Here is an 18,753-nt window from a genome sequence, read left to right as displayed (position 1 = left end):
CGGGCCCACCCTGCTCGCGAAGGTCTCTCCATCACGCCCTGGAGGTCGGCCCCTGGGGGCTCTGGCCGCTCTCAGGGCCCCGCTTCGTGGCGCCCCCTCCTGGGCGCCGCGGCCCCGCGGGTCTGGATCCGAGCCCCATGCGCTCTCCAGGGGCCTCCGACCCGGTCTCCTAGGGTCCGGGTGTGAAGGCACCCTCCTCCCGCGGGGTCGGGGTGGGGTGCGGGTCTCAGAGAGCACGGGATGGGTGTCTGCGTCACGGCCGCGACCCCACTCGGGCTTAGGCTTCGCTGTGCACCAGGACGTGTGGCGCGGGGTTAGCCAGGGGTCACAGCTTCTTCCTGCCCCCACCCCCCCCCCCCCCCCCGCAGGGGAGTGGGAGTCGTGCAGCCCTCTCCTCCACCGCCGGCCTGTCTCCGCAGCCCACGACCCCCAGGACCCCCGCCCCGGTCCTGCTGGGGCCTGAGGACGGGCGGAGCCAAGCTTCACAGCGCCTCGGAACCCCCCCCCGCCCAGCCCCCCGCGAACCTTTGGGATCCCCTGCAGTCCCTCGGATCGCACAGACCCTCAGAACCCTGGGGCCTCCCGAACCTCTCCGATCCCCTGCAGCCCCCGGGATCCCACAGACCGCAGGAACCCTTGGCCCCGCAGAACCTCTCGGCTGCCCCAGAACCCGCCCCAACCCTCCAGACCCCCCGGCCTCAAGCACGCGGGGGAGAAGGCCCCGAGGTCCGGGTCGCCGGGTGGGGCCCTCGCTGGGATTGGCCGCGTCCTCGATACTTTGTAGCGACCTCGCCTTCCTCGCTGCCCGGCCGCCGCCGCGGCGCCTCCTCCCGAGGTGCGGGCCGAGCACGTGCGCGCCGAGCGCGGAAGTGGGGAGAGGGCGCGGGCGAGGGTGAGTCGGGGGCGCGGGGGGGGGGGCGCGGGGCGGGGGGCCTGGGTGGGCCCCGCGGCGCCGAGAGCGGAGCCGCCGGGGCAGACATCTCGGCCTCCGCGGGGGAGCATCGCCCCGAAAGGTACGCGGGCTCCAGGCCAGGGCCAGGCGGGGGGTGCCTGAGTCAGGCCGCCCGGCAGAGCCACCTGTCCCCGCTCGTCACCCCCGTCCCTGCCCAGGGCCGGATGCCCTCAGTGTCCGGGGTACCCCCCAGGAACCCACTTACTTCCTGAACTCCTGGGTCTGGTCTGCATGGACCTGGCCCTTAGCCTCCTTCCCGCCCTCTCTGGAGCCGGTGGGGGGTCGGCCCTGGAAGAACCTGGGGTCCTGAGAGGAGCCCTTCTCTCGCCGCGTGATCGAAGCCCTGGAGCCTCTGCCCCCTCGGGGGACGCGGGGTGCGGGACCTCCTGCCCGGCGGGACGGGGAGAAACGCGGGGCCCCGAGTCAGGATTCGGTGACACGGCACTAAAGCTGGGAAGTGGCTGCGTAGACGGGAGCGCGGCCCCCTGGACCGGACAGGAGGGGCGGGGCTGAAAGAACTGGAAGCTGAGGCCAGCTCTTGTCAGGGGGCGCTCACGGGCCGGTCCCCAGCATCCTGGCACGCAGATTCTCACCACCTTTGCGGAAAGCAGTTTGGCAGCCTGTACTAAACACGGAGAGGTCCTATAGCACTGCCCTTAACCTCGCTCCCAGGGGTCTGTTCCATAGAAGGAAGAGTAATGGCGAACCAAAGGTGTTATGTTTGAAAAACCAGTGTCTAGCCTGCTGCCTCAGTTCCACGGGTAGGGAGGTGTTTAAACGAGCTACGGCGCCTCCTTTCACGGGATGCTCTGCAGGTCCGTGCGTGTGGACTAGGAAGTATGCTGTGGTACTAGCCAGAGTAAGTGTGGGCATAAGCAGTCTCTCTCTGCTGCTAGAAATTGGCGCATGTACACATAGTCAGATTGGTATAAAAAAGGAAAATTCACAAAGCCTTCGAGTCCAACTTGCCATAGCTTACACGTGTGGGGGGGGGGGGCAGAGTAGATGGACCATAGCAGAGTGGGATTTGGGGATGTAATGGATCAGTACTCCCTGCTTGGACACTGAAGCCAGCCCGCTGGGGTCCCCACTCTGGACCTTGAGGGTTGCCACCCCTCTCAGCCTTGTCTTCGCCTGGCAGAGGGGAACAGCTCAGTTTGAAGGTGGAGGTGCCTCCCCTCAGTGGAACCAGGCACAGGGAGGCCCAGCAGTCTTCATTCCTCTACATAGTTTTTTTTTTTTTTTTTTTTAATTTGTGGCATTAGGGCAACCTTTAAATCTTTGTGTTTTTCAAATACAAGTTTTGGGTTTTTTTTTTTTTTTTTCCAAGATTAAAACAGCTAAAACCAGGTGGTGCTGCTCCTGCTCCCTCAGGCCCCATGGCCCCTCTTTGCAGGAATGCAAACAGTCTGCCCAGGGCACCTCCTGAGTGCTCTGTGAGGCCTTGGCATCCATCTGGCAAAGGCCGGGGAAATCTGATGACCCTAACGTCCACAGTCCCTGCCCTACTGGGCCCCAAGAAGGAGAGATACAGAATGTGATTACCTTGTGTGTAAGAACATGGCGGATGTCAGAGGACCTGGGTGGGGCCTGTGGGAATTCCCGGGGCACCGGGAATCCATGGAAGGTCCAGAGGAGTGAGGGGGGACTGCTGTAGTGATGGCACCTGGCTCAGTCTGGGCACACAACCAGGGACTAACAGGAAATTTTGGTGAGCCTCTGATGCCCCCCGCCTTTTCCGGGGTGAGTTCTTACTATTGCCATGTTACAAGGGCCTGTGGCAGGAGGGACCTTGTGGGGTTGGTCTGAAGATTGACGCATCAGCCTGTGGTGAGTGCTGGCTGTTGTCATGACTGCCCTCTTGTTTGCAGAGGGGCCCAACCTGACTTGGGATGCAGAGCTTCCTGAACCTGCTGAGGGGGAGTGAGGGCTCCGGCCCTCCCTTGGCAGAGCTGGTGACCCTCGCAGGCAGGCTGTGCCGTGACCTCCAGGATGACCCCGCCCAGGTGCAGCCCTTGGTCTCAGCCCTGCTGGACAGCCAGCTCCGCCTGTACTTGCTGGACAACGCGGATGTGGCCCTGGTGTGCGCCCGCGTGCTGGCCCAGCAGGAGCAGCACCAGGACGCCTGCCGGCTGCTGGAGGTAGGACTGGTCTCGGGGGGTGCACAGAGACAGGCAGCTGCTGCCATCCCACACGATGGGAATGCCCGGAAGTCAGCAACAGCCTGGCGAGGGGTGCTGTGCACCGAGTGGGGTGGTCCACTCTCACTTGACTAAGTCTGACTAGGCTGGTAGTATCCACTTGTCGAGACCAAAGTATCCACTTGTCGAATCCATATGGAGTGGGGGTCCTGGCTTGGAGAACTGGCATCTAAGTCAGCGAGACAGACAGTCAGACCCAGATCTCAGCCCCTTAGCTGCAGGTCGGCCATCAAGAACTTTGAAAGGAAAAGTCTTTGTCACTCATCTGGTGGTACTTGGAACCTCAACTCATTTGACCTCAAAACCTGACCTGCATTGATGTGAAGCTATTTATGGTCTTTATTTATTCCCTTAATGTGACTGTGGTACATCTGGCTTCCTAAATACTGGTATGTTTGATTCTGCGGTGCTGCCTGCCCCAGATTACACTGGTGCGGTGCATACTATGTAGTACATACCAGTACTTCCTAAAATCTGAGAAGTTCTGAATTCCAAAATACTTCTGGCTCAAAGGTTTTCAAATAAGGGATTTATGGGCGAGTTTTTCCCTCTTTCACCCCATATTACAGTCCATGCTGAGTTTACAAGATACTCAATTCTTTCCAGTTCTTTTTATTTCCACTCCTCACCCCCCCCCAAGCCATGTGATGTCCTCTTGACCACTCTCCCTATGTCCTCTCCTGCTCCCTTGATCTGTTCCTCACCTATCAGCCAGAGGGAGTTTTAAAACTGCAGATGGGACCACGGTGTGCGCTTGCCTGCGATCTGAGTCTGCCTGCTCCACAGGCTCATCTCCAGACTCAGCCCCGGCTTCCTCCACAGTGACTGTGCCAGCTTCCTTGCTGTTCCTAGAACACCTGAGATATTTCTTTGTCTCAGGACCTTTGCATGTGCCATTCCCTCTGCCAGAGGCTGGTGCTTGGCTCTTTGTGTGGCTGGTGCCTTCTTACCTTTCTGGTTTCTTCTTTAAAGGTCACCCTGTCTAGGCACTGCTCCCTTATTCTCCAGTACAGCCCCTCGTTCCTCCCTCTGTTGCTCCTTCCTCAGTTCATAATTAGAAGCCTATTTATTTGTCAGCCTGTGTTTCGTGTGCCTCCTGGTTCTGTACCGCAGGCCCCAATGATGGAGGAGCCGCCTTGGTTTGGCTCATTACAGGATTCTCAACACCCAACGTGACACATGCAACATAAGAGGGGCTTGGTTTTTCAAATCCATCAAAATAAATGGATGAAGTGAACAAAGAAGGGAACACACAGCTGGAGTCGTAATACCTGCTGTGAAGGCAGTCGGTGATGAAGTGTGTGAATGACACCAGCGATGAAAACTCCCAGGAGAGGGTACAAACTCAGTCAGGATGATCCAGAAGTCTCTGAGGAGGTGACGTGTGGCTGAGACCTGAGTGATATGATGGGCCACCACACCAAGAAAGGGCATCTTTGGCTCAGGGCCAAGTCCCGTGGGCAGGGAGGGTCCCGTATGGGTTCCTTGACCTGTGCCCTCGGCCAGTGGCTGCATCCAGGCTGGAGATGGCAAGCCGCAGCCCAGCACAGTGGGCTTTGTCTGATGCTGTGGAGAGAAAGCTAGATGATTCCCAGTACCTCCCTCCACAAGATGGTTCTGGGAACACTGGAGTTAAAGGCAAGAACCACACACACTGACCACAGGGTCTGTGTCCCAGGGGAGGCCAGTGCTGGGTGTCCTTGGCCATCTCCAAAGTCTGGGCATGGGAATAAGTCACAGTGGATCGGTGAGCTGTCACCGGGCACAGACCTGGACCCCTCCATCCCACTTGGCTCAGAATGCGCTCGCTGAGCACCTAGGGGCTCAGCCCTGCTTGGTGGGAGAAAAAGGTCATTCACGTAAGACATGGGTCAATCCTCAGACCCTCAAATCTGACTGTGTGGTTCTAATCGCAGCTCTGCCTCTCTGTTCTGTGTGGCCACAGGCCAGTTACTGGCCTTCCCCTTGCCTCGTGCCCCTCACCTGTAGGGAGTGACTGAGAGCTGTGCCGACCTCATGTGCTTCGTGGGAGGGTTGAAGGGCAGAGGTGAGTGGGTGGCCGGTGGGGCCACCAGGGTCACTATGGAACCTGGTGGGGATTGGCATGCTGGTCATATGGCTCCTGCCCTTATGGCTTGGCGCATCAATGAGCAGCTCCTCCCAGGGTCAGGTTGGGTCAGATGCCAGTACTTCAGGGTGGGCGAGGGTGGCCAGGTCTCAGGAGGCTTTCTCGGTAGGGTTGCCGGGTGCCAGGAGGCAGCCAGGAGCTGGTGCAGCTCTGGAATGACATTCACTACCGTCTAGTCATGAAGAGGCTGGGTGTGGCCACGCTGACCCCGGTGCAGAAGTTCCGCTGCAGGAAGAGGTACACTGCTGGCCTTCATTTGTGCTTATTCTCTGCGGCTCCCAAGGGATGTGCTGTCCAAAACCACAGAAGGGCTGAGGTGAGATAGAGGAAGGGAGATCAGGGCCAGAAAAGTCAGATGAAGCAGTAACAGTCAAAAGGTAACAGGCTCACCTGCTGCCAGCGTGCCCAACTCGGAGCCATGCTCTCCACCTCTCAGCCGGCCGTGGCCTATTCCTGCCTGCACCTCTGGGGCAAGGAGAGCCAGCCGTTCCCAGGAGCGAGGCAGAGTTCCAGCTGTAGCAGGAGCCACTGCCCACCAGTGAGGCCTCCAGGGAGGGAGTCAGTGAGTGGGCACCTCACCTCACTCTCGTCTTGTCTCCTCCTCCCGTGGGAGCCACCCAGCACATGTGCCTCAGGGCATCTAGTCCCCACTGTCAGGCTCTGCAGGTGGCCCAGCCTGAATTCCAGCACTGCCCCTCAGGGCTGCAGGACCTTTTAAAGAGAGATAAAGATGAGAGTGCTGCAAGCATTAGATGAGATACATGCCTGGCATGTGATGGATGCTGAACAGATGTTAATACTAATTACCACCATGACCATTTTCAGCACTGAGTAAGCAGTGTGACTACTAATTATTATTATTACTGTCATTACCAGTCATGGATGAGGAAACTGAGGCATAGAAAGGTTAGTAACTTGCCTAAGGTTGCATACGGGAGAGATGCAAACCCAGCACTCCAGCCCAGACACTGAGATGGTAGAGCCTTTGTTGTTGATCTTGGGTGTTCCCCACTGGCCAGGAGGGGCTTCAGATCTTGCTTTGAGCTCCTGACAGCTCAAGCGGCAGAGGATTCCTGAGCCATGAGCCCTGGTTGATGGCCTGGTTACTGGGAGAAAAAGAGATGGATTTCTTTTGGACCAGATAGAGTGAGATATGTCCTGGAAGCCTGGAAGCTAATCAGCATTGGGGTCTTCAGGGATGCAATCATGTCCCTCCATTTGGTGCTGACGGCCTGCCAGAGTGCAATTTAGCAAAGTAAATGATTTGGGGACCAGCATGCAGAGTTTGTGGAGAGGTCCCTGATTGCTGGGTGCCACTGGAGGTGTTGGTGATATAGACTGGGGCCTGCTCTCCTGGAGCTGACGTTGGGTGTGGATGATGGACTGTAGACAAGGAAACAAGGGAGGTCCCATAATTCAGAGTGAGGAGCGCTAGACGGAGAATGCATTCAGAAGAGGACTGTGACTCATTGCTCCTTTGCTCTGGGGAAGGGGCTGCAGCACAGGTCTGTCTCAGCTTTGGAGGAGAGGCCTGAGCACAGACGGCAGTCCCTGGGGTCATAAAGAGGGAGTGACATGGGAGTTACAGCAAATGCTCAGTGCAGGAGCAGAGGCAGGAAGTTCTTGGCATCTCTGGGAGTGGCCAGAGAGGGGTTGTGTCGGGACAGATTTTGGAGTATTTGCTGATGCGTTGGATGTATTGGAGGAGGTAAGACAAAATGAAGCTGGACTCCAGGGCTCCTGGCTTGACTGGCTGGAACGTGGTGGTTTGTCACCGAGATACACAGCATGTGGGCTGGGGCAAGATCTGGAGAGTCGGGGACCGAGCTCCATTTGGTTTGTGGGTGTGTGGCATGCATTTTTGACATCCATGGGGATTTGTTCAGTTGGTGTTTGGATATCAAGTTTTGTATGGATAGGTGCTATTTGTTTATATGTCACTTTTTTCTTTTGGAAAAATTCAAATATACACAACAGTAAAGAGAATAGCATAAGCAACCTCAACATTCTCATCATCCAGTTTCAACAGTTATTGGCCATTGGTTAGCTTTGGCATCTCAGTGAGTGGTCCTGGAAACCCTGGTGAGACCGCTGTGAGAGTGTGGAGCACAGTACGGGCTGAGCTGACGCTGGGCCCCTCCCTTGTTCAGGGGACAGACCCCTGGGCTTTGTAGCACACAGCCAGGCAAGGAGGAGTGGCTAGTGAGACGTGAGGCAGTCCAGGGAGCGTGGTGTTTGGGAGCACATGAACTGCATCCAGGAGAAGGGGTGTCTGTAACCACCTCCTCACTGTCCTCATCCAGGAACCCACCGCCCCCCTCCCTCTGTCCGGGCGGCCTGAAGAGCCGGAACTTTCCCAGAGAGGTTCGCCAGAAGCTGCATGATTTCGCTTCGGGAGTGAGCGCTAACCCCAGTAAGGCTGAGCGGGTAAGAGCCGACAAGAGGGAGGCCAGCTAACCCTCCCCTTAGCTGCCACTCCATCCTTAAGGGACTCTCCACCCTCAGTTGTTCCCTCACCCTTAGGTGACACTCCACTCTTAGGGGACACCATCGTTAGGAGACACCACCACCCTTAGGTGACAGTCCCTTAGGCAACACCAGCCTTACCCCCGCCCCCGGCCTCCCGAGTGGTCTGTCTGCCGGGGCGCTGGTGGTCTCCGCCTCTCCTTGAACTCTCATGGGGACAGGAGCTCGTTGGCGTGCAGCCCCTGGCCGTCCAGCCTGCAGACGTAAAGCCTTTTGTTTCCTCACGTGGGGTCATAATATCCCCAGTCGGTGCGGCTTCAACAGATGTTCACTGAACACCCACTGCGGCCAGGCCCGGGTACCAGGGTGAGAAGAGTCGAGTATCTGCCTCCGTGGAGCTTCCCGCGTCGGGCAGGCAGATGGCCGCGGAGCCCAGTGCCTGCCGAGGCTCGTGGGCGCCGTCCCCGGTCCCTGAAAGGAGGAGGGATGCGCGGGGTGGGGTAAGGTTGCGAGAAGAGGCCAGGTGGGCAGGCGGGAATTTTGCGGGGTTCAGAAATCTGGGCCCGCTCTTTTCACCGGCGTCTTTGCGCTGTCTAATCAGCGCGGCTCTTCTGTGTTTGCTCCACCCACTTCTCTCCCCATCCAATCAGCAGAGCTTTCCCAAGTGATCGCCCCGCCCACTTCCGGTACTTGTCAAATCAAGAGGGCTCGCCTTTTGCTTGCTCCACCTACGTTGTTCCCTGTCCAGTCAGCAGAGCTGTCCTAGCGATCGCCCCTCCCGCGTCTCCCTACTGTCCAATCGGCATGGTTCTCCTAGTAGTCACCCCGCCCACCTTTCTCAGCCCTCCAATCCAGCGCTCTGCGCCGTGGGCAGTGGACGGCTGGGGGTGGGGCTGTTTCTTGAGAAGGTTGAAGGCGCAGTGTGCTCGAGGCGATCGCGGGCCGGCGCGCCCACGTGGTCTGGGTGCTGGCGGCGGGAAGCTCCGGCTCCGCCGGTCCTGCCCGAGCCCCCCTTCTCTGGGTGGCCGTCTGCGGGGGCCGTCGGCGCCCGGCCGCTCTCTGTCCCCGGCCCGCGGAGAGCCTTCCCCGTGGGGCCGCCGGGAGCGGGTCTAGAGGCCGTGTCGTTCGGGCAGGAGAGGCTGGCCTCGGAGACGAGCCTGAGCGCGGAGCAGGTCTACAACTGGTTCGCCAATTACCGGCGGCGCCAGCGGGCCCTTCTCCAGCGCGCGGAGCCAGCCCCGGACGTGGCCGCAGACGCCGGCGCGGGGGCGAGGGGCCCGGTCGCCCCGCGGCCGTCAAGTTGCCCCGACCTGGGTTCCGGACGTGGGGACCGGCCTCTGTGGTCAGGTGAGTGGCCCGAGGGCCCCAGCACCCTCTCAGGTCTGGGGCCAGGCCTAGGTAGGGTTCCTCTGGTGCAGGGGCAGTCCCCCGACCCCAGTCTGCACGTTCGGCTTTCAGCCTGTCCGGAGTGAGACCGCTGAAGCAGAGGCTCGGATTGGGCTCAGGGTGGGCCCAGGCGGGGCTGCGGCCGCCCTTTCGCGTTTAGAGGTTACTTTGGGGCCAGGGTCACAAGTCAGTGAGTAGACTTAGGAAGTGAGCCAAACATCAGGCTTTAGGGTGTCCTGGGTTCAGATCAAGGGACAAACAAAGAATTTTGGGATGCTTGGGTGGCGACACCGTTTTCAGGCCAGCGGGGCTGCTCTTAACCTCCTGGGCAGGCGGCTGGGGCTCGAGCATCGCAGAGCCCCGCTCCCATCTGATTGGCTTTCAGGAGGACGCGAAGAAAATGGGCCTGTACAGTCCCCGGAGACCACCCAAGAGCCGTGGGAGCCGCTGGCCCTGTCCCTGGACTTTTCTGGAGATGAGACTATGCCAAAGCCACTGGCTTCCAGGTACTGCCATTCCCACAGGCTGTGTGACCATCTCCTTGTTCAGCTCCCCCATCCTCGGTCAGAGACCTGGCCTGGCGTGGAATTGCTGGGGCACACACTGGGACCAGGTCAGTGACAGCTGAGCGCAGACAGCTGTGACCCCAGGGGTAGTGGGGCCACTGGCAAGGAACCTACTTCAGGGACCTGCACACTTCTTCCTTGGAGCCTGTTTCACAGCCTGGCTTCATGTATATTTTGGAGAATGGAGAAGACAGACTAGGAAAATGTGCAGATCTGCCTCCTGAAGGCAAGTTCAGCTGTCTTTGTGGTTTGTCTATTTCTAGTATTTTCTGTGGTTTGTATTTCTTGAGTTCCTCCTATCTACCAGGCACTGTCCAAATGCTTTCCCTTGCTCTACAAGGCACAAACCTGGTGCAAGGGTAAGGCAAGTGCCGGCCAGCAGCAGGACTAGGGGCCAGGCCCAGGCTTGTGTAACCATCAAGCTGTGCACTCTTTTTCTACTTAGTGCTGTGATATCAGCTTCTCTTGTGACAGTACTGGGGCCTGGCACCTCACATCCAGGCTGGCTCTGCCCTGGTGTGTGACCTCAGACAGATTCCTGTAACCTCACAGTGCCTCGCTTCTTTCACCTGTGAAATGGGGCTAGCGATAGGACCTGCCCTGCAGGTTGTTGATAAGATTATAGGGGTGGTGGTAGGGAGATGTTGACAAAAGACAAGGGCACTATCGGAGACACAGTGAGCATTTGTGGAATGTTAATTCTTTAAATTATTATCAACTGCTGCCTCATACTCCTTTAGATAGTCATTATCTATTCATTCCACTGTTAGGCTTAGCCTATTCATTTTCAGCTTTCAATATTGTTGAACAATGCTTTATTGAAGGTCCTTGTACATAAACTGCTAACGTATCATAGGTTTCCAGTAATAGTGTTCTTTAGGTGTCTCTAGAACCCTTGCAGCTACAGGGAGAACAGTGAAGGCAGCGTGACTAGGGATGTGCTGGGTGATTAGGGATGTCAGTTGCTGAACTGATTCAGGAACCCAGATTTCCAAACTGGGCTGGAGTCTCCTCCCAGGCCCCACTGCCCTGGCCTGAGGAGCCTCTGCCCACCAAGGGATGGTGTCCACTGTGTTCCCCAGGTCTCTGCAGGGTGCTGAAATATACCAGGAGGGGCCTGGCCACGGTCCTGCCAGTCTCCCCACCGTCTGCCCTGGCTCTGGCCTCTGCCCTCTGGCTGCCAGCAGTGACATGCTGGACCCCTCGCTGGCTGCCCCTGAGTCATGGCTGATGTCCCTTGCACTGGCGTCCTCCAAGGAAGTTTCCTTCCAGACTGGGCAGCTGGTCCACGGTCACGGGCTGGACTTCATGATGCGCCCTGCAGATGCTGCCGTGTCTGTGTCCATCGCTGCCCTCAGTGAGCCCAGCCCCACAGGTGGGTCCACTCCAGACAGACCATGAGTTTCTGCACCAGACGCTACAGCTACTTGTGTCTCATTTGAGGGGGCAGAAGTGCGCAAGGGTCAGAACTTTCTGCTTGAATCCCATGCGTTTGATTCAGGTCAGAACTTTCCACTTGATCCCACAACCAGTGCAGTTAGAACAGAAGCTCGTCCTGCAAACATCCCAGATACTTCTCGTTATTTTATTTTGCAAAATAAGATATACACGTCTGGAAAATAAGACAGTGAGGAAAGAGCTAATGAAATGAACCAGCTGCCACCCCTGCACTTTCCAGTCTAGTCCACCTCTCTCGCCGTCCCCGTGGCTGCAGCTGAGGAGAGCTGAGCTGCTTAGCTCTCCCTCCTCCACTCATCTCGTCTCATGGTGCAAATATTTTAATTTCTCTCTTAGTTATCATAGTAGATATAAACACCTTTAAAGAATACATGTTTAGATATGTATTTCATCCACCAAATACAGTAACATCTTGTGACATCCCACTGAGCTAACATCTGTTGCCAATCTTCCTCTTTTTGCTTTAGGAAGATTGGCCCTGAGCTAAGCTCTGTGCCAGTCTTCCTCTATTTTGTATGTGAGTCGCCGCCACAGCATGGCTTGACAAGTGGTGGAGGTCTAAGCCTGGAATCCGAACCAGTGAGCCCAGGCCACTGAAGTGGAGTGCTCCAGGCTTAACCACTGTGCCACAGGGCTCACCCCAACATCCCACCTTTTAGTGAGGATATTGGCACTATGAAGTCAGCCTTTCACCAAGATTTCCTAGTCTTCTATGGTAATATATATGTTGTCTTAGAGTTTCCAGTTGCTTTTTTTTCTTACATTGTCTGCTTTTATCACATCCGTCAGTCCCCTCTGAAGACTTGCTGCTGGGAGCGCTCCTTCCCCATTGAGTGATGTCTCCCTGGGTCTGGGACGGAGCTGTCATCCCAGAGCTCATTGAATCGCTTCCCTGGGTTTGCTCCAGTGTTTCCTGAATTGCAGATCTTGTTCTTTCTTGACTCCTGTTAAATTGGAGAATGCCTTCAATTAACTTTGCAAGAAAGGGTGCCTGTAAGATAAATTTTCTGAGTCCTTTCATGTTCTGAAATTGTCTTTTATCTGCCCTCACATTTGATTAACAGTTTGCTAGGGACAGAATTCTGAGTTTAAAATACTGTTTCCCTTCGCACTTTGAAGGCATCATGTCAGCGTGGCGTCCAGTGTTGTGGAGAAGTCACACTTTCCCTGGTGCTTACTCCTTTACAGGTTGCCTGGGTTTTCTTTCCTGGAGTTTTTTTTTTTAAGTCTTGGCGTTCTGAAATTTCATAGTGATGGTCCTAGGTGTGAGTTTTTTTAAATTCGCTGTGCTGTTAAGCCTTTCAATTTAAAGAACAAGAGAACAAGTTCTTTAAGCTGTGTGCATTTGTTATAATATTCTTTGATAGTTTCTTTGATAATTTTCTCCCTCCATGTTCTCAGTTTTCTTTTTAGAGCCCGGACGTTATTTGGATGTTGGAAATCCTAGACCAATCTCCCCAAATGCTTTTTTTTCTTATATTTTACTTTCCTTTTTATTGTATGTGTTTTTGGTTTTCATTTATTTGTGAGGTTTTTTGCTGAGGAAGATTTGCCCTGAGCTAACATCTGCTGCCACTCTTCCTCTTTTTGTATGTGAGTGACTGCCGCAGCCTGGCCAGTGATGGACGAGTGGTGTAGGTCCACGCCCAGGAACCGAACCTGGGCCACCAAAGTGGAGTGCACCGAACTTAACCACTAGGCCACTGGGGCTGACCCTGGGGGAGTATTTCTTAAACTCTATCTTCCAGTATTTTATTTTGTTTTAACACCTTTGTTTTGACAGTTATATATTCTAAGAAAATTCTAAGCTGTCATCTCTGAATTTTCCTTTCTTAATAGATCTTGTTACTTTTTATAGATGCAATATCTTATATTTCTCTGAGTATCTTAATTAGATGTTTCAAAAAACTATGCTATGTTGTCTGAAGGCAGGAGTATTGGGGCCATGGATGTTGGCTTTTCCTTACATAGGGCAGGTGAGGGGCCACAGAGAGGAAGGAACCTGGGGACTCGTCTTCTGGGGCAGCTTTTCAGTGTGACCACATTGGTCTTTCGTTTCTTGCTGCCCATTTTTTTTTCGCTCTCAGAGACTCATATTTGCTTGTCCGTATTTGCTGACAAGGCTGGAGTGGGGACACTCAGGGGCCGACTGGCACTGGGACGAGGGGAGCTGGTCTTCATACCAGGTGCGGCCTCTGGGCAGGGTGGTGCTCTCTGGGAATTGGCGAGCTTCCCTGCCGACTGCCTGAGCACCAGGACGGAGCCTGCTCACCCTCACTGCTCCCTCCCTCCCTTGAGGCTCGTCAGCCCCTGCCCTGCGTTCACATGCCCTACCATCATGGGACTGTACTTGTCCCTGAGTCTGCAGGACTGGACACACCCAGCTGCTAATTACCCCCCCATCGTGACGCTCCCTTTGTTCTTAGCTTGTGGCTTTTTACTTCTCTTTCTTTTGATGAAGAAACTATAACCCATTGGTCTATTATGTTTAAACCAGAAATGTTCAAATTAGCACTTGAGCTGTGTTTCATGTGCCTCACATTATCTCTAGAGTTCTGCAGGAAGGAGGACACAGCAGAAAGTGGAGGTAGAGTCACATAGCAAATGGCCAGGAAGGCTCCCTGGTCTGAGAAGATTTGGGCAGCTGGCCGGCAGGAGGGAGGGCAGTGTGAGCCTGACCTGCTCGCCTGTGATTCTGGCTCTGAGGTCAGGGACTCTTAGGTTAGGTTTACCACCTGGTAGGCCCAGTGCAGAAAAGAACCTTCCTTCTCAGCTCACTTTGCTCCTAAATGTCTGTCAACCCAGAACTGATCAAATCCACAGTGGCTTGTCTTTAAAAGTGTAAGGCATTCTGAGATATTCTCTGAAACGTCTTAAGTTGAGAGAGTGAAATGAGGTAGTGACACCTTGCACCTCAGTGAAATCATGGTGAAACCTAAGAGAAAAGCTAAAAATGAAAACAGCCAAGGGCTGGCAGCCCAGCCTTTGATGAACCAGCACGAGAGATCCTGAGAGAAGTGGACTGTGCCCGCCCCGTCCTCAATGGCAGCAGCGGTGTGGGCAGATGTGAGTTCCCAGTGTTTGCTGCTGGGGGCCGGTGTGAGGTCTGGAATGACAAAGGAAAATTGGAAGTCAGCAAAATTTGACTTCGTTTTGGTCTCTGGAAGCCTGAGGAGGCCACTGAGGTCAGCAGTAGTGGCTGTTCCCTTCTCGGAGAAGGAGGCTGAGGCCTGGGGCTGGGAGGCTGGACGCTGCCTCTCTGGGCAGGTCTTGGTCAGGCTGCATGTGGGCTGTGCTAGCTCCTCTCAGCATTGGGATATGAAATTTCTTCCCATTCAGGATTTGCGGCCCCGCCCAGTGGCAATCCCCAGAGCATGTACCTGGAGGAGTGTCCAGGCACGAGTGGTGGCCAAGCAGAACGACAGGAGGGCAGCTTCCTGGTGACACAGCCACCACCACCGGCTCCTGAATTCATCCTCACCCAGAGGTAAGCCCCACACAGCCACCGGGCTCTGGCGAAACTTTCTGCGGTTTCTTTTTCTGTGGTAAGGGTAGTAGCTGGTTTATAGACTCACCGTCTCAGACGGTGCAGATTGAGTCCCTTCCTTCTCGGTTTCTGGACACTACACAGTTCCCCTGGCCTGCATCTACCAAAAGAAGAGGGTGGTTTTCCCCTTAGACAGAAGAACACCTGCAAACATCAGAGCAGACATGGGCCTCCATCTGGGGATGCTGTTCAGGCCTCGCTTCTTCCCTAAGATCTCCCTGGTCCCCAGCAGCCTCTTTCTAGCATTTTCTTTTTTTCAGACAAAGGATTTCAGGGTTTCTGAGCAGCATAAAGATCCTGATTTTATATTCCACGTTGTGGTTTTGAAGGGGCTTGGAAGGGCTTGAACAGCCTACGTGCTATGGACTGTGGTCTGTGGGGACCAGGACAACAGGCCAGGAGACTGCAGAGGCAGAGAGGAGGGACGGAGGAGCGTGACAGGTCCTCTGGTGGAAAGGGACTCTCCGTAGGGGCCACCAGGACCAGGTCCCCAGGGTTCAGGGTCTCCCTAATCTGGGAGCTGAAGGCCAGGTGCCTAGTGAGGGGAGAATTACAGGGGACTTGCCAGAGGCAGGGGGCAGTCCCCCGGCACAGGCTCTGCTGAAACAGCCAGACGGCGAGAAAGTCCAGGCTGGGCAGATGGACTCGCTTCTCCATTTGTGACCGGGAGCCGTGACGGAGCACATTGCACCACAGGGTCCCCTCGTGGCTTGCTTGGCCTTCACTGGCCGTCCCACCCTTGGACTCTGATGCCCCAGCCCATCTTTGCTCTGATCTGATGACCTTGATTTTTTCTTTAAAAACAGCTTCATTGAGGTGTAATTGTATACAGTAAACCAGCATGTTTAGATGGTACAAATGACGGTTTTCTGAAACCATAACGGTGCTGAAGGTCATGAGCCACGTAGGTCGTTCCCACCCCCCTCAACCCCCCACCCCCAGGACCACGGATCTAATTTTTTTAGCTGCATTTTCCAGAATTTTGTATGGACGAAATCAGACAGTAGGTACCCTTTTTCAGTCTGGCTCCTCTTGCTTGGCCTTGCTGCTTTGAGGTTCACCCCTGGAGCTGCGTGTACCCGCAGTTCTCCCTCTTACTGCTGAGTCCTGTTCACTGAGGTGGAGGGACCACAGTTTGTCGACCCTTCAGCTGTTGGCGGCCTTTTGGGAGTTCCAGTTTTGGCTGCTGTGAGCACTCCTGGACACGTGTCAGTCTGCATGTTTGCCGTCATGTCCCTGGGCACGTGTACACCTAGGAGTGGACTGGCTGGCCTTTGCCTTTTTTTAGGAACTGCCACTGTTGCCCTGAGTGGCTGCACCTGTCACCTTTCCTGCTCTCCCTGCTCCTCCCCCTGATTTGGTCCTAATGGCCTCTTGTCTCCTTTACATCCCAGGCCTGTCCCTTCTTTGTGGCCTTTCTTCCTTCACATTTGTGCTTCCTGTCCCCTTCTCTGTGAGTCTGCTCTGACATGCTCTCTGACCCACCTGAGCCACCTGCTCGAGGTGTCACACCGGCCCCTCGAGCAGCCTGCATACCTGAGGGCCCTGCGGGAGGAGACAGTTTCTGAAGAGTGTCCAGTGCCTGCAAGGGCTCCTGATGTGCACAGAGCTCTCAGGTCATGTTGTCCAGTAAGTGGACAGTGTGACCTGGTACTCCCTTGAAACGGCCCAGCCATGACATGTCCCTTTTCCAGCCCCCCAGAGCTGACACCGGCCCCGTCCACCTTCCTTGGCCCTGTGTCCGCCACGGAGCTGAGCCAGCCCCTGCCCTCCAGCCAGGTGAGGCCCTCCTGTGACCGTGGGTTTCCCTCCTAAGTACTGGATCCTCAGCTGGTGCCTTTGGAGTGAGTAAATCAGGCAGAGATGAGCAGGCGGCAGGGATGCCTCGAGGCTGGACGAGTGGAATGGGAGCTGCAGGGCAGGTGTCTGGGGCAGTGTTTCTTACTGAGTCCAGAGGTGGTGCGTCCCAGGGTCAGAGGTGCCCCGGTGGGAAGGCGGGGCCAGGCAGAGTGTGCCTCCATGTATAACGCTATGTTGGCTTTCCAGGTGCAGTGGCCCGATGGCCAGGCCTCCAGCGATGCCTTCTGGGGAGCCAGGGTGCTACTTGAGCTCTCAGGGGGCAGCCTGGGCTGAGCTGCCCCTCGGGAGCCCAGCCACTGCCCCAGGGGAGCAGGTGTAACATCCAGCCGTTCAACACAAGTTAGAGAGTTTTATCCAGACTGAAAAAAGGAGGTCCCCCAGAGTTCCCTTGGGGTTCTGCTGAGAAGCACTGAGGGCTGTGTAGCCCCTTGCCATGTTCGAATAGTTTGGTTGTCAGAGGAAGCATTTGAGAAATGTTCATGAGATGAGGAGTGAATGGTGGGTCTGCTCCCCTCAGGCCGCGCAGATCACAGGGTCCAGCTCCTGGGCAGGTTCTGAGCAGTGGGGCCTTTCTAGAGAGAGGAAGATGTGCCACTGCTGGCCGCCTCCCCCTGTCCTGTGACAGGCTAAACTCCCCCAAGTTAACTTGGTGAGTGAGGCCTGGGCAGCGTTCTGACATTTCTGTGTCTGGGGAGCTTCTACCAAGAGGTGGAAGTGGCTGCAGATGGGCCAGGCGGGGTGGGCCAGGGTGCACGTCCCTCAGATTGTCATCCATTTTGTTTGCCAGACAGATGTTGTATTCAATTAAAGTTTATGTTCTGATCTCCCCCTTTTTATTCACTTACTTATGTCCTGGACACCCACCCCCGTCAGTCGCTGGCCAGCATTTCACAGCGTGCGTGTGCAGTAACCGATGCATCAGTAGCATTGTTTCTAATGTCTCCATTGTGTAAGGAGACTTCTCCGCCATCTGCTTTTTATCTAGTTATTTTGTTGTGGGAACAAGGAATTGCCCTGGTGGTGAAATGGTTCTGCCCAAGCCCACAGTGCCCCGGGCGCCAAGTGTGGTGCATCCTGGTGCATCTGCCCCCCTCTACATGGGTGACTTTGAGACTTAGGACTGTCATCTCCAGGAATAGGCCCATGATGCTCGCCTCCCCCCTCGTGTTAGTCGACAGATGTGTCCTGAGCAGCTTGTGTGGAACAACAGGGAGCAGTCAGGTTTGTACCTCGGGGCTCACAGGAGTGCACAGGCAGTTACGCAGTTGCAGATGCAATGATGTGAAGTGAGGGGCTGCTGAGAACCAAAGGTGTGTGGGAGCGCTTGAAAGATGAGACGCTGGGAGCTTGCGGGGGTGTGGGGGCATCTCAGCTGGGACCTGTGCTCAGCCACCACAGCTCAAGGGCTCTCGGCCTCTCCCTCCTTCACCCCAACTCTGCAGACCTAACACCCATCGCATCCCACCTTTATCGCCAAAACTGCATGTCTGAGCAGCAGTAACAATATATATACTTCCACTTAGGGACGACCACCTTCCACGCTCCTGAAAACCACAGATATTTCAGGACCTTGAGGGTATTGTGCTAAGTGAAGTAAGGCAGACAGAGAAAGACAGATAGGTATGACTGCTCTCAATGTGGAAGGTAAACAAACAGATGCAGAGAACAGATTGCTGTTACTAGGGGGGAAGGGGTGGGGGAGGGTGGAAGGGGTGAAGGGGCACAGGTGTACAGTGGCGGATGGAAACTAGACTTTGCTGGTGAACACAGTGCAGTCTACAGAATCCAAAATATCATAATTTACACTTGAAACTTATACAGTGCTATAGACCAATGTTATGTCAATAACAACAAAATAAAATAAGTACTCAATGGTAGTACAACTCTTATTTTATTACAGAAAATGTGCCTATCCTAGAAAATGGTGTTTATCGGGGTTTAGGGGAACTAAAGCTCAGGGAACAGGGAGGAGCCGACTGCCGCCTCTCGCCTGTGCGTGCACCTTGCAGCTGGACCAAGTGCGGCCGTAGCTGATCGTTACCCAGCACAGGCAGGGATGAGTAGACAGCCCACACCTCCTTCCACCGTGTCAGTGTTTCTTTCATTTTCATTTTGACTCTGATCTAACACTGGACCTCTTACATGTTCAAATGTCACTGCTAGTAAAGTAAAACGTCACCTTAATGCAA

General features: G+C 55.3%; 1 protein-coding gene across 2 annotated transcripts; it reads left to right on the top strand.

Moving 5' to 3' along the window:
- Positions 1-2,844: 2,844 nt before the first annotated feature.
- Positions 2,845-18,440, top strand: ANHX (anomalous homeobox). 2 transcript variants are annotated; one of them, XM_014861134.3, is made up of 9 exons: positions 2,845-3,093; positions 5,391-5,518; positions 7,585-7,708; positions 8,881-9,094; positions 9,519-9,639; positions 10,782-11,074; positions 14,497-14,644; positions 16,399-16,483; positions 16,751-18,440. In XM_014861134.3, exons 1-9 carry the CDS (start codon positions 2,845-2,847, stop codon positions 16,835-16,837), a joined length of 1,449 nt encoding a protein of 482 aa, XP_014716620.1. In that variant the 3' UTR covers positions 16,838-18,440. The 2 variants fall into 2 exon arrangements, with proteins under 2 accessions (XP_014716620.1, XP_070371866.1); XM_070515765.1 differs by lacking the exon at positions 10,782-11,074 and having other exon boundaries at positions 14,516-14,644.
- The last annotated feature ends 313 nt before the right edge of the window (positions 18,441-18,753 follow it).

The sequence above is a fragment of the Equus asinus genome, chromosome 8, assembly GCF_041296235.1.
Source record: "Equus asinus isolate D_3611 breed Donkey chromosome 8, EquAss-T2T_v2, whole genome shotgun sequence".
In the NCBI taxonomy this organism is placed as follows: domain Eukaryota; kingdom Metazoa; phylum Chordata; class Mammalia; order Perissodactyla; family Equidae; genus Equus; species Equus asinus.
Note: the sequence above shows the minus strand (reverse complement) of the source record. Positions and strands in the feature narration are given on the sequence as shown.

What these genes read in the sequence shown, in the direction of transcription:
- ANHX (XM_014861134.3), top strand. Translation starts at nt 2,845, where the DNA reads ATGCAGAGCTTCCTGAACCTGCTGAGGGGGAGTGAGGGCTCCGGCCCT. An exon ending in AAGTTCCGCTGCAGGAAGAG is followed by an intron (nt 5,519 to 7,584) that starts GTACACTGCTGG and finishes GTCCTCATCCAG; the next exon opens with GAACCCACCGCCCCCCTCCC. An exon ending in GGACCGGCCTCTGTGGTCAG is followed by an intron (nt 9,095 to 9,518) that starts GTGAGTGGCCCG and finishes ATTGGCTTTCAG; the next exon opens with GAGGACGCGAAGAAAATGGG.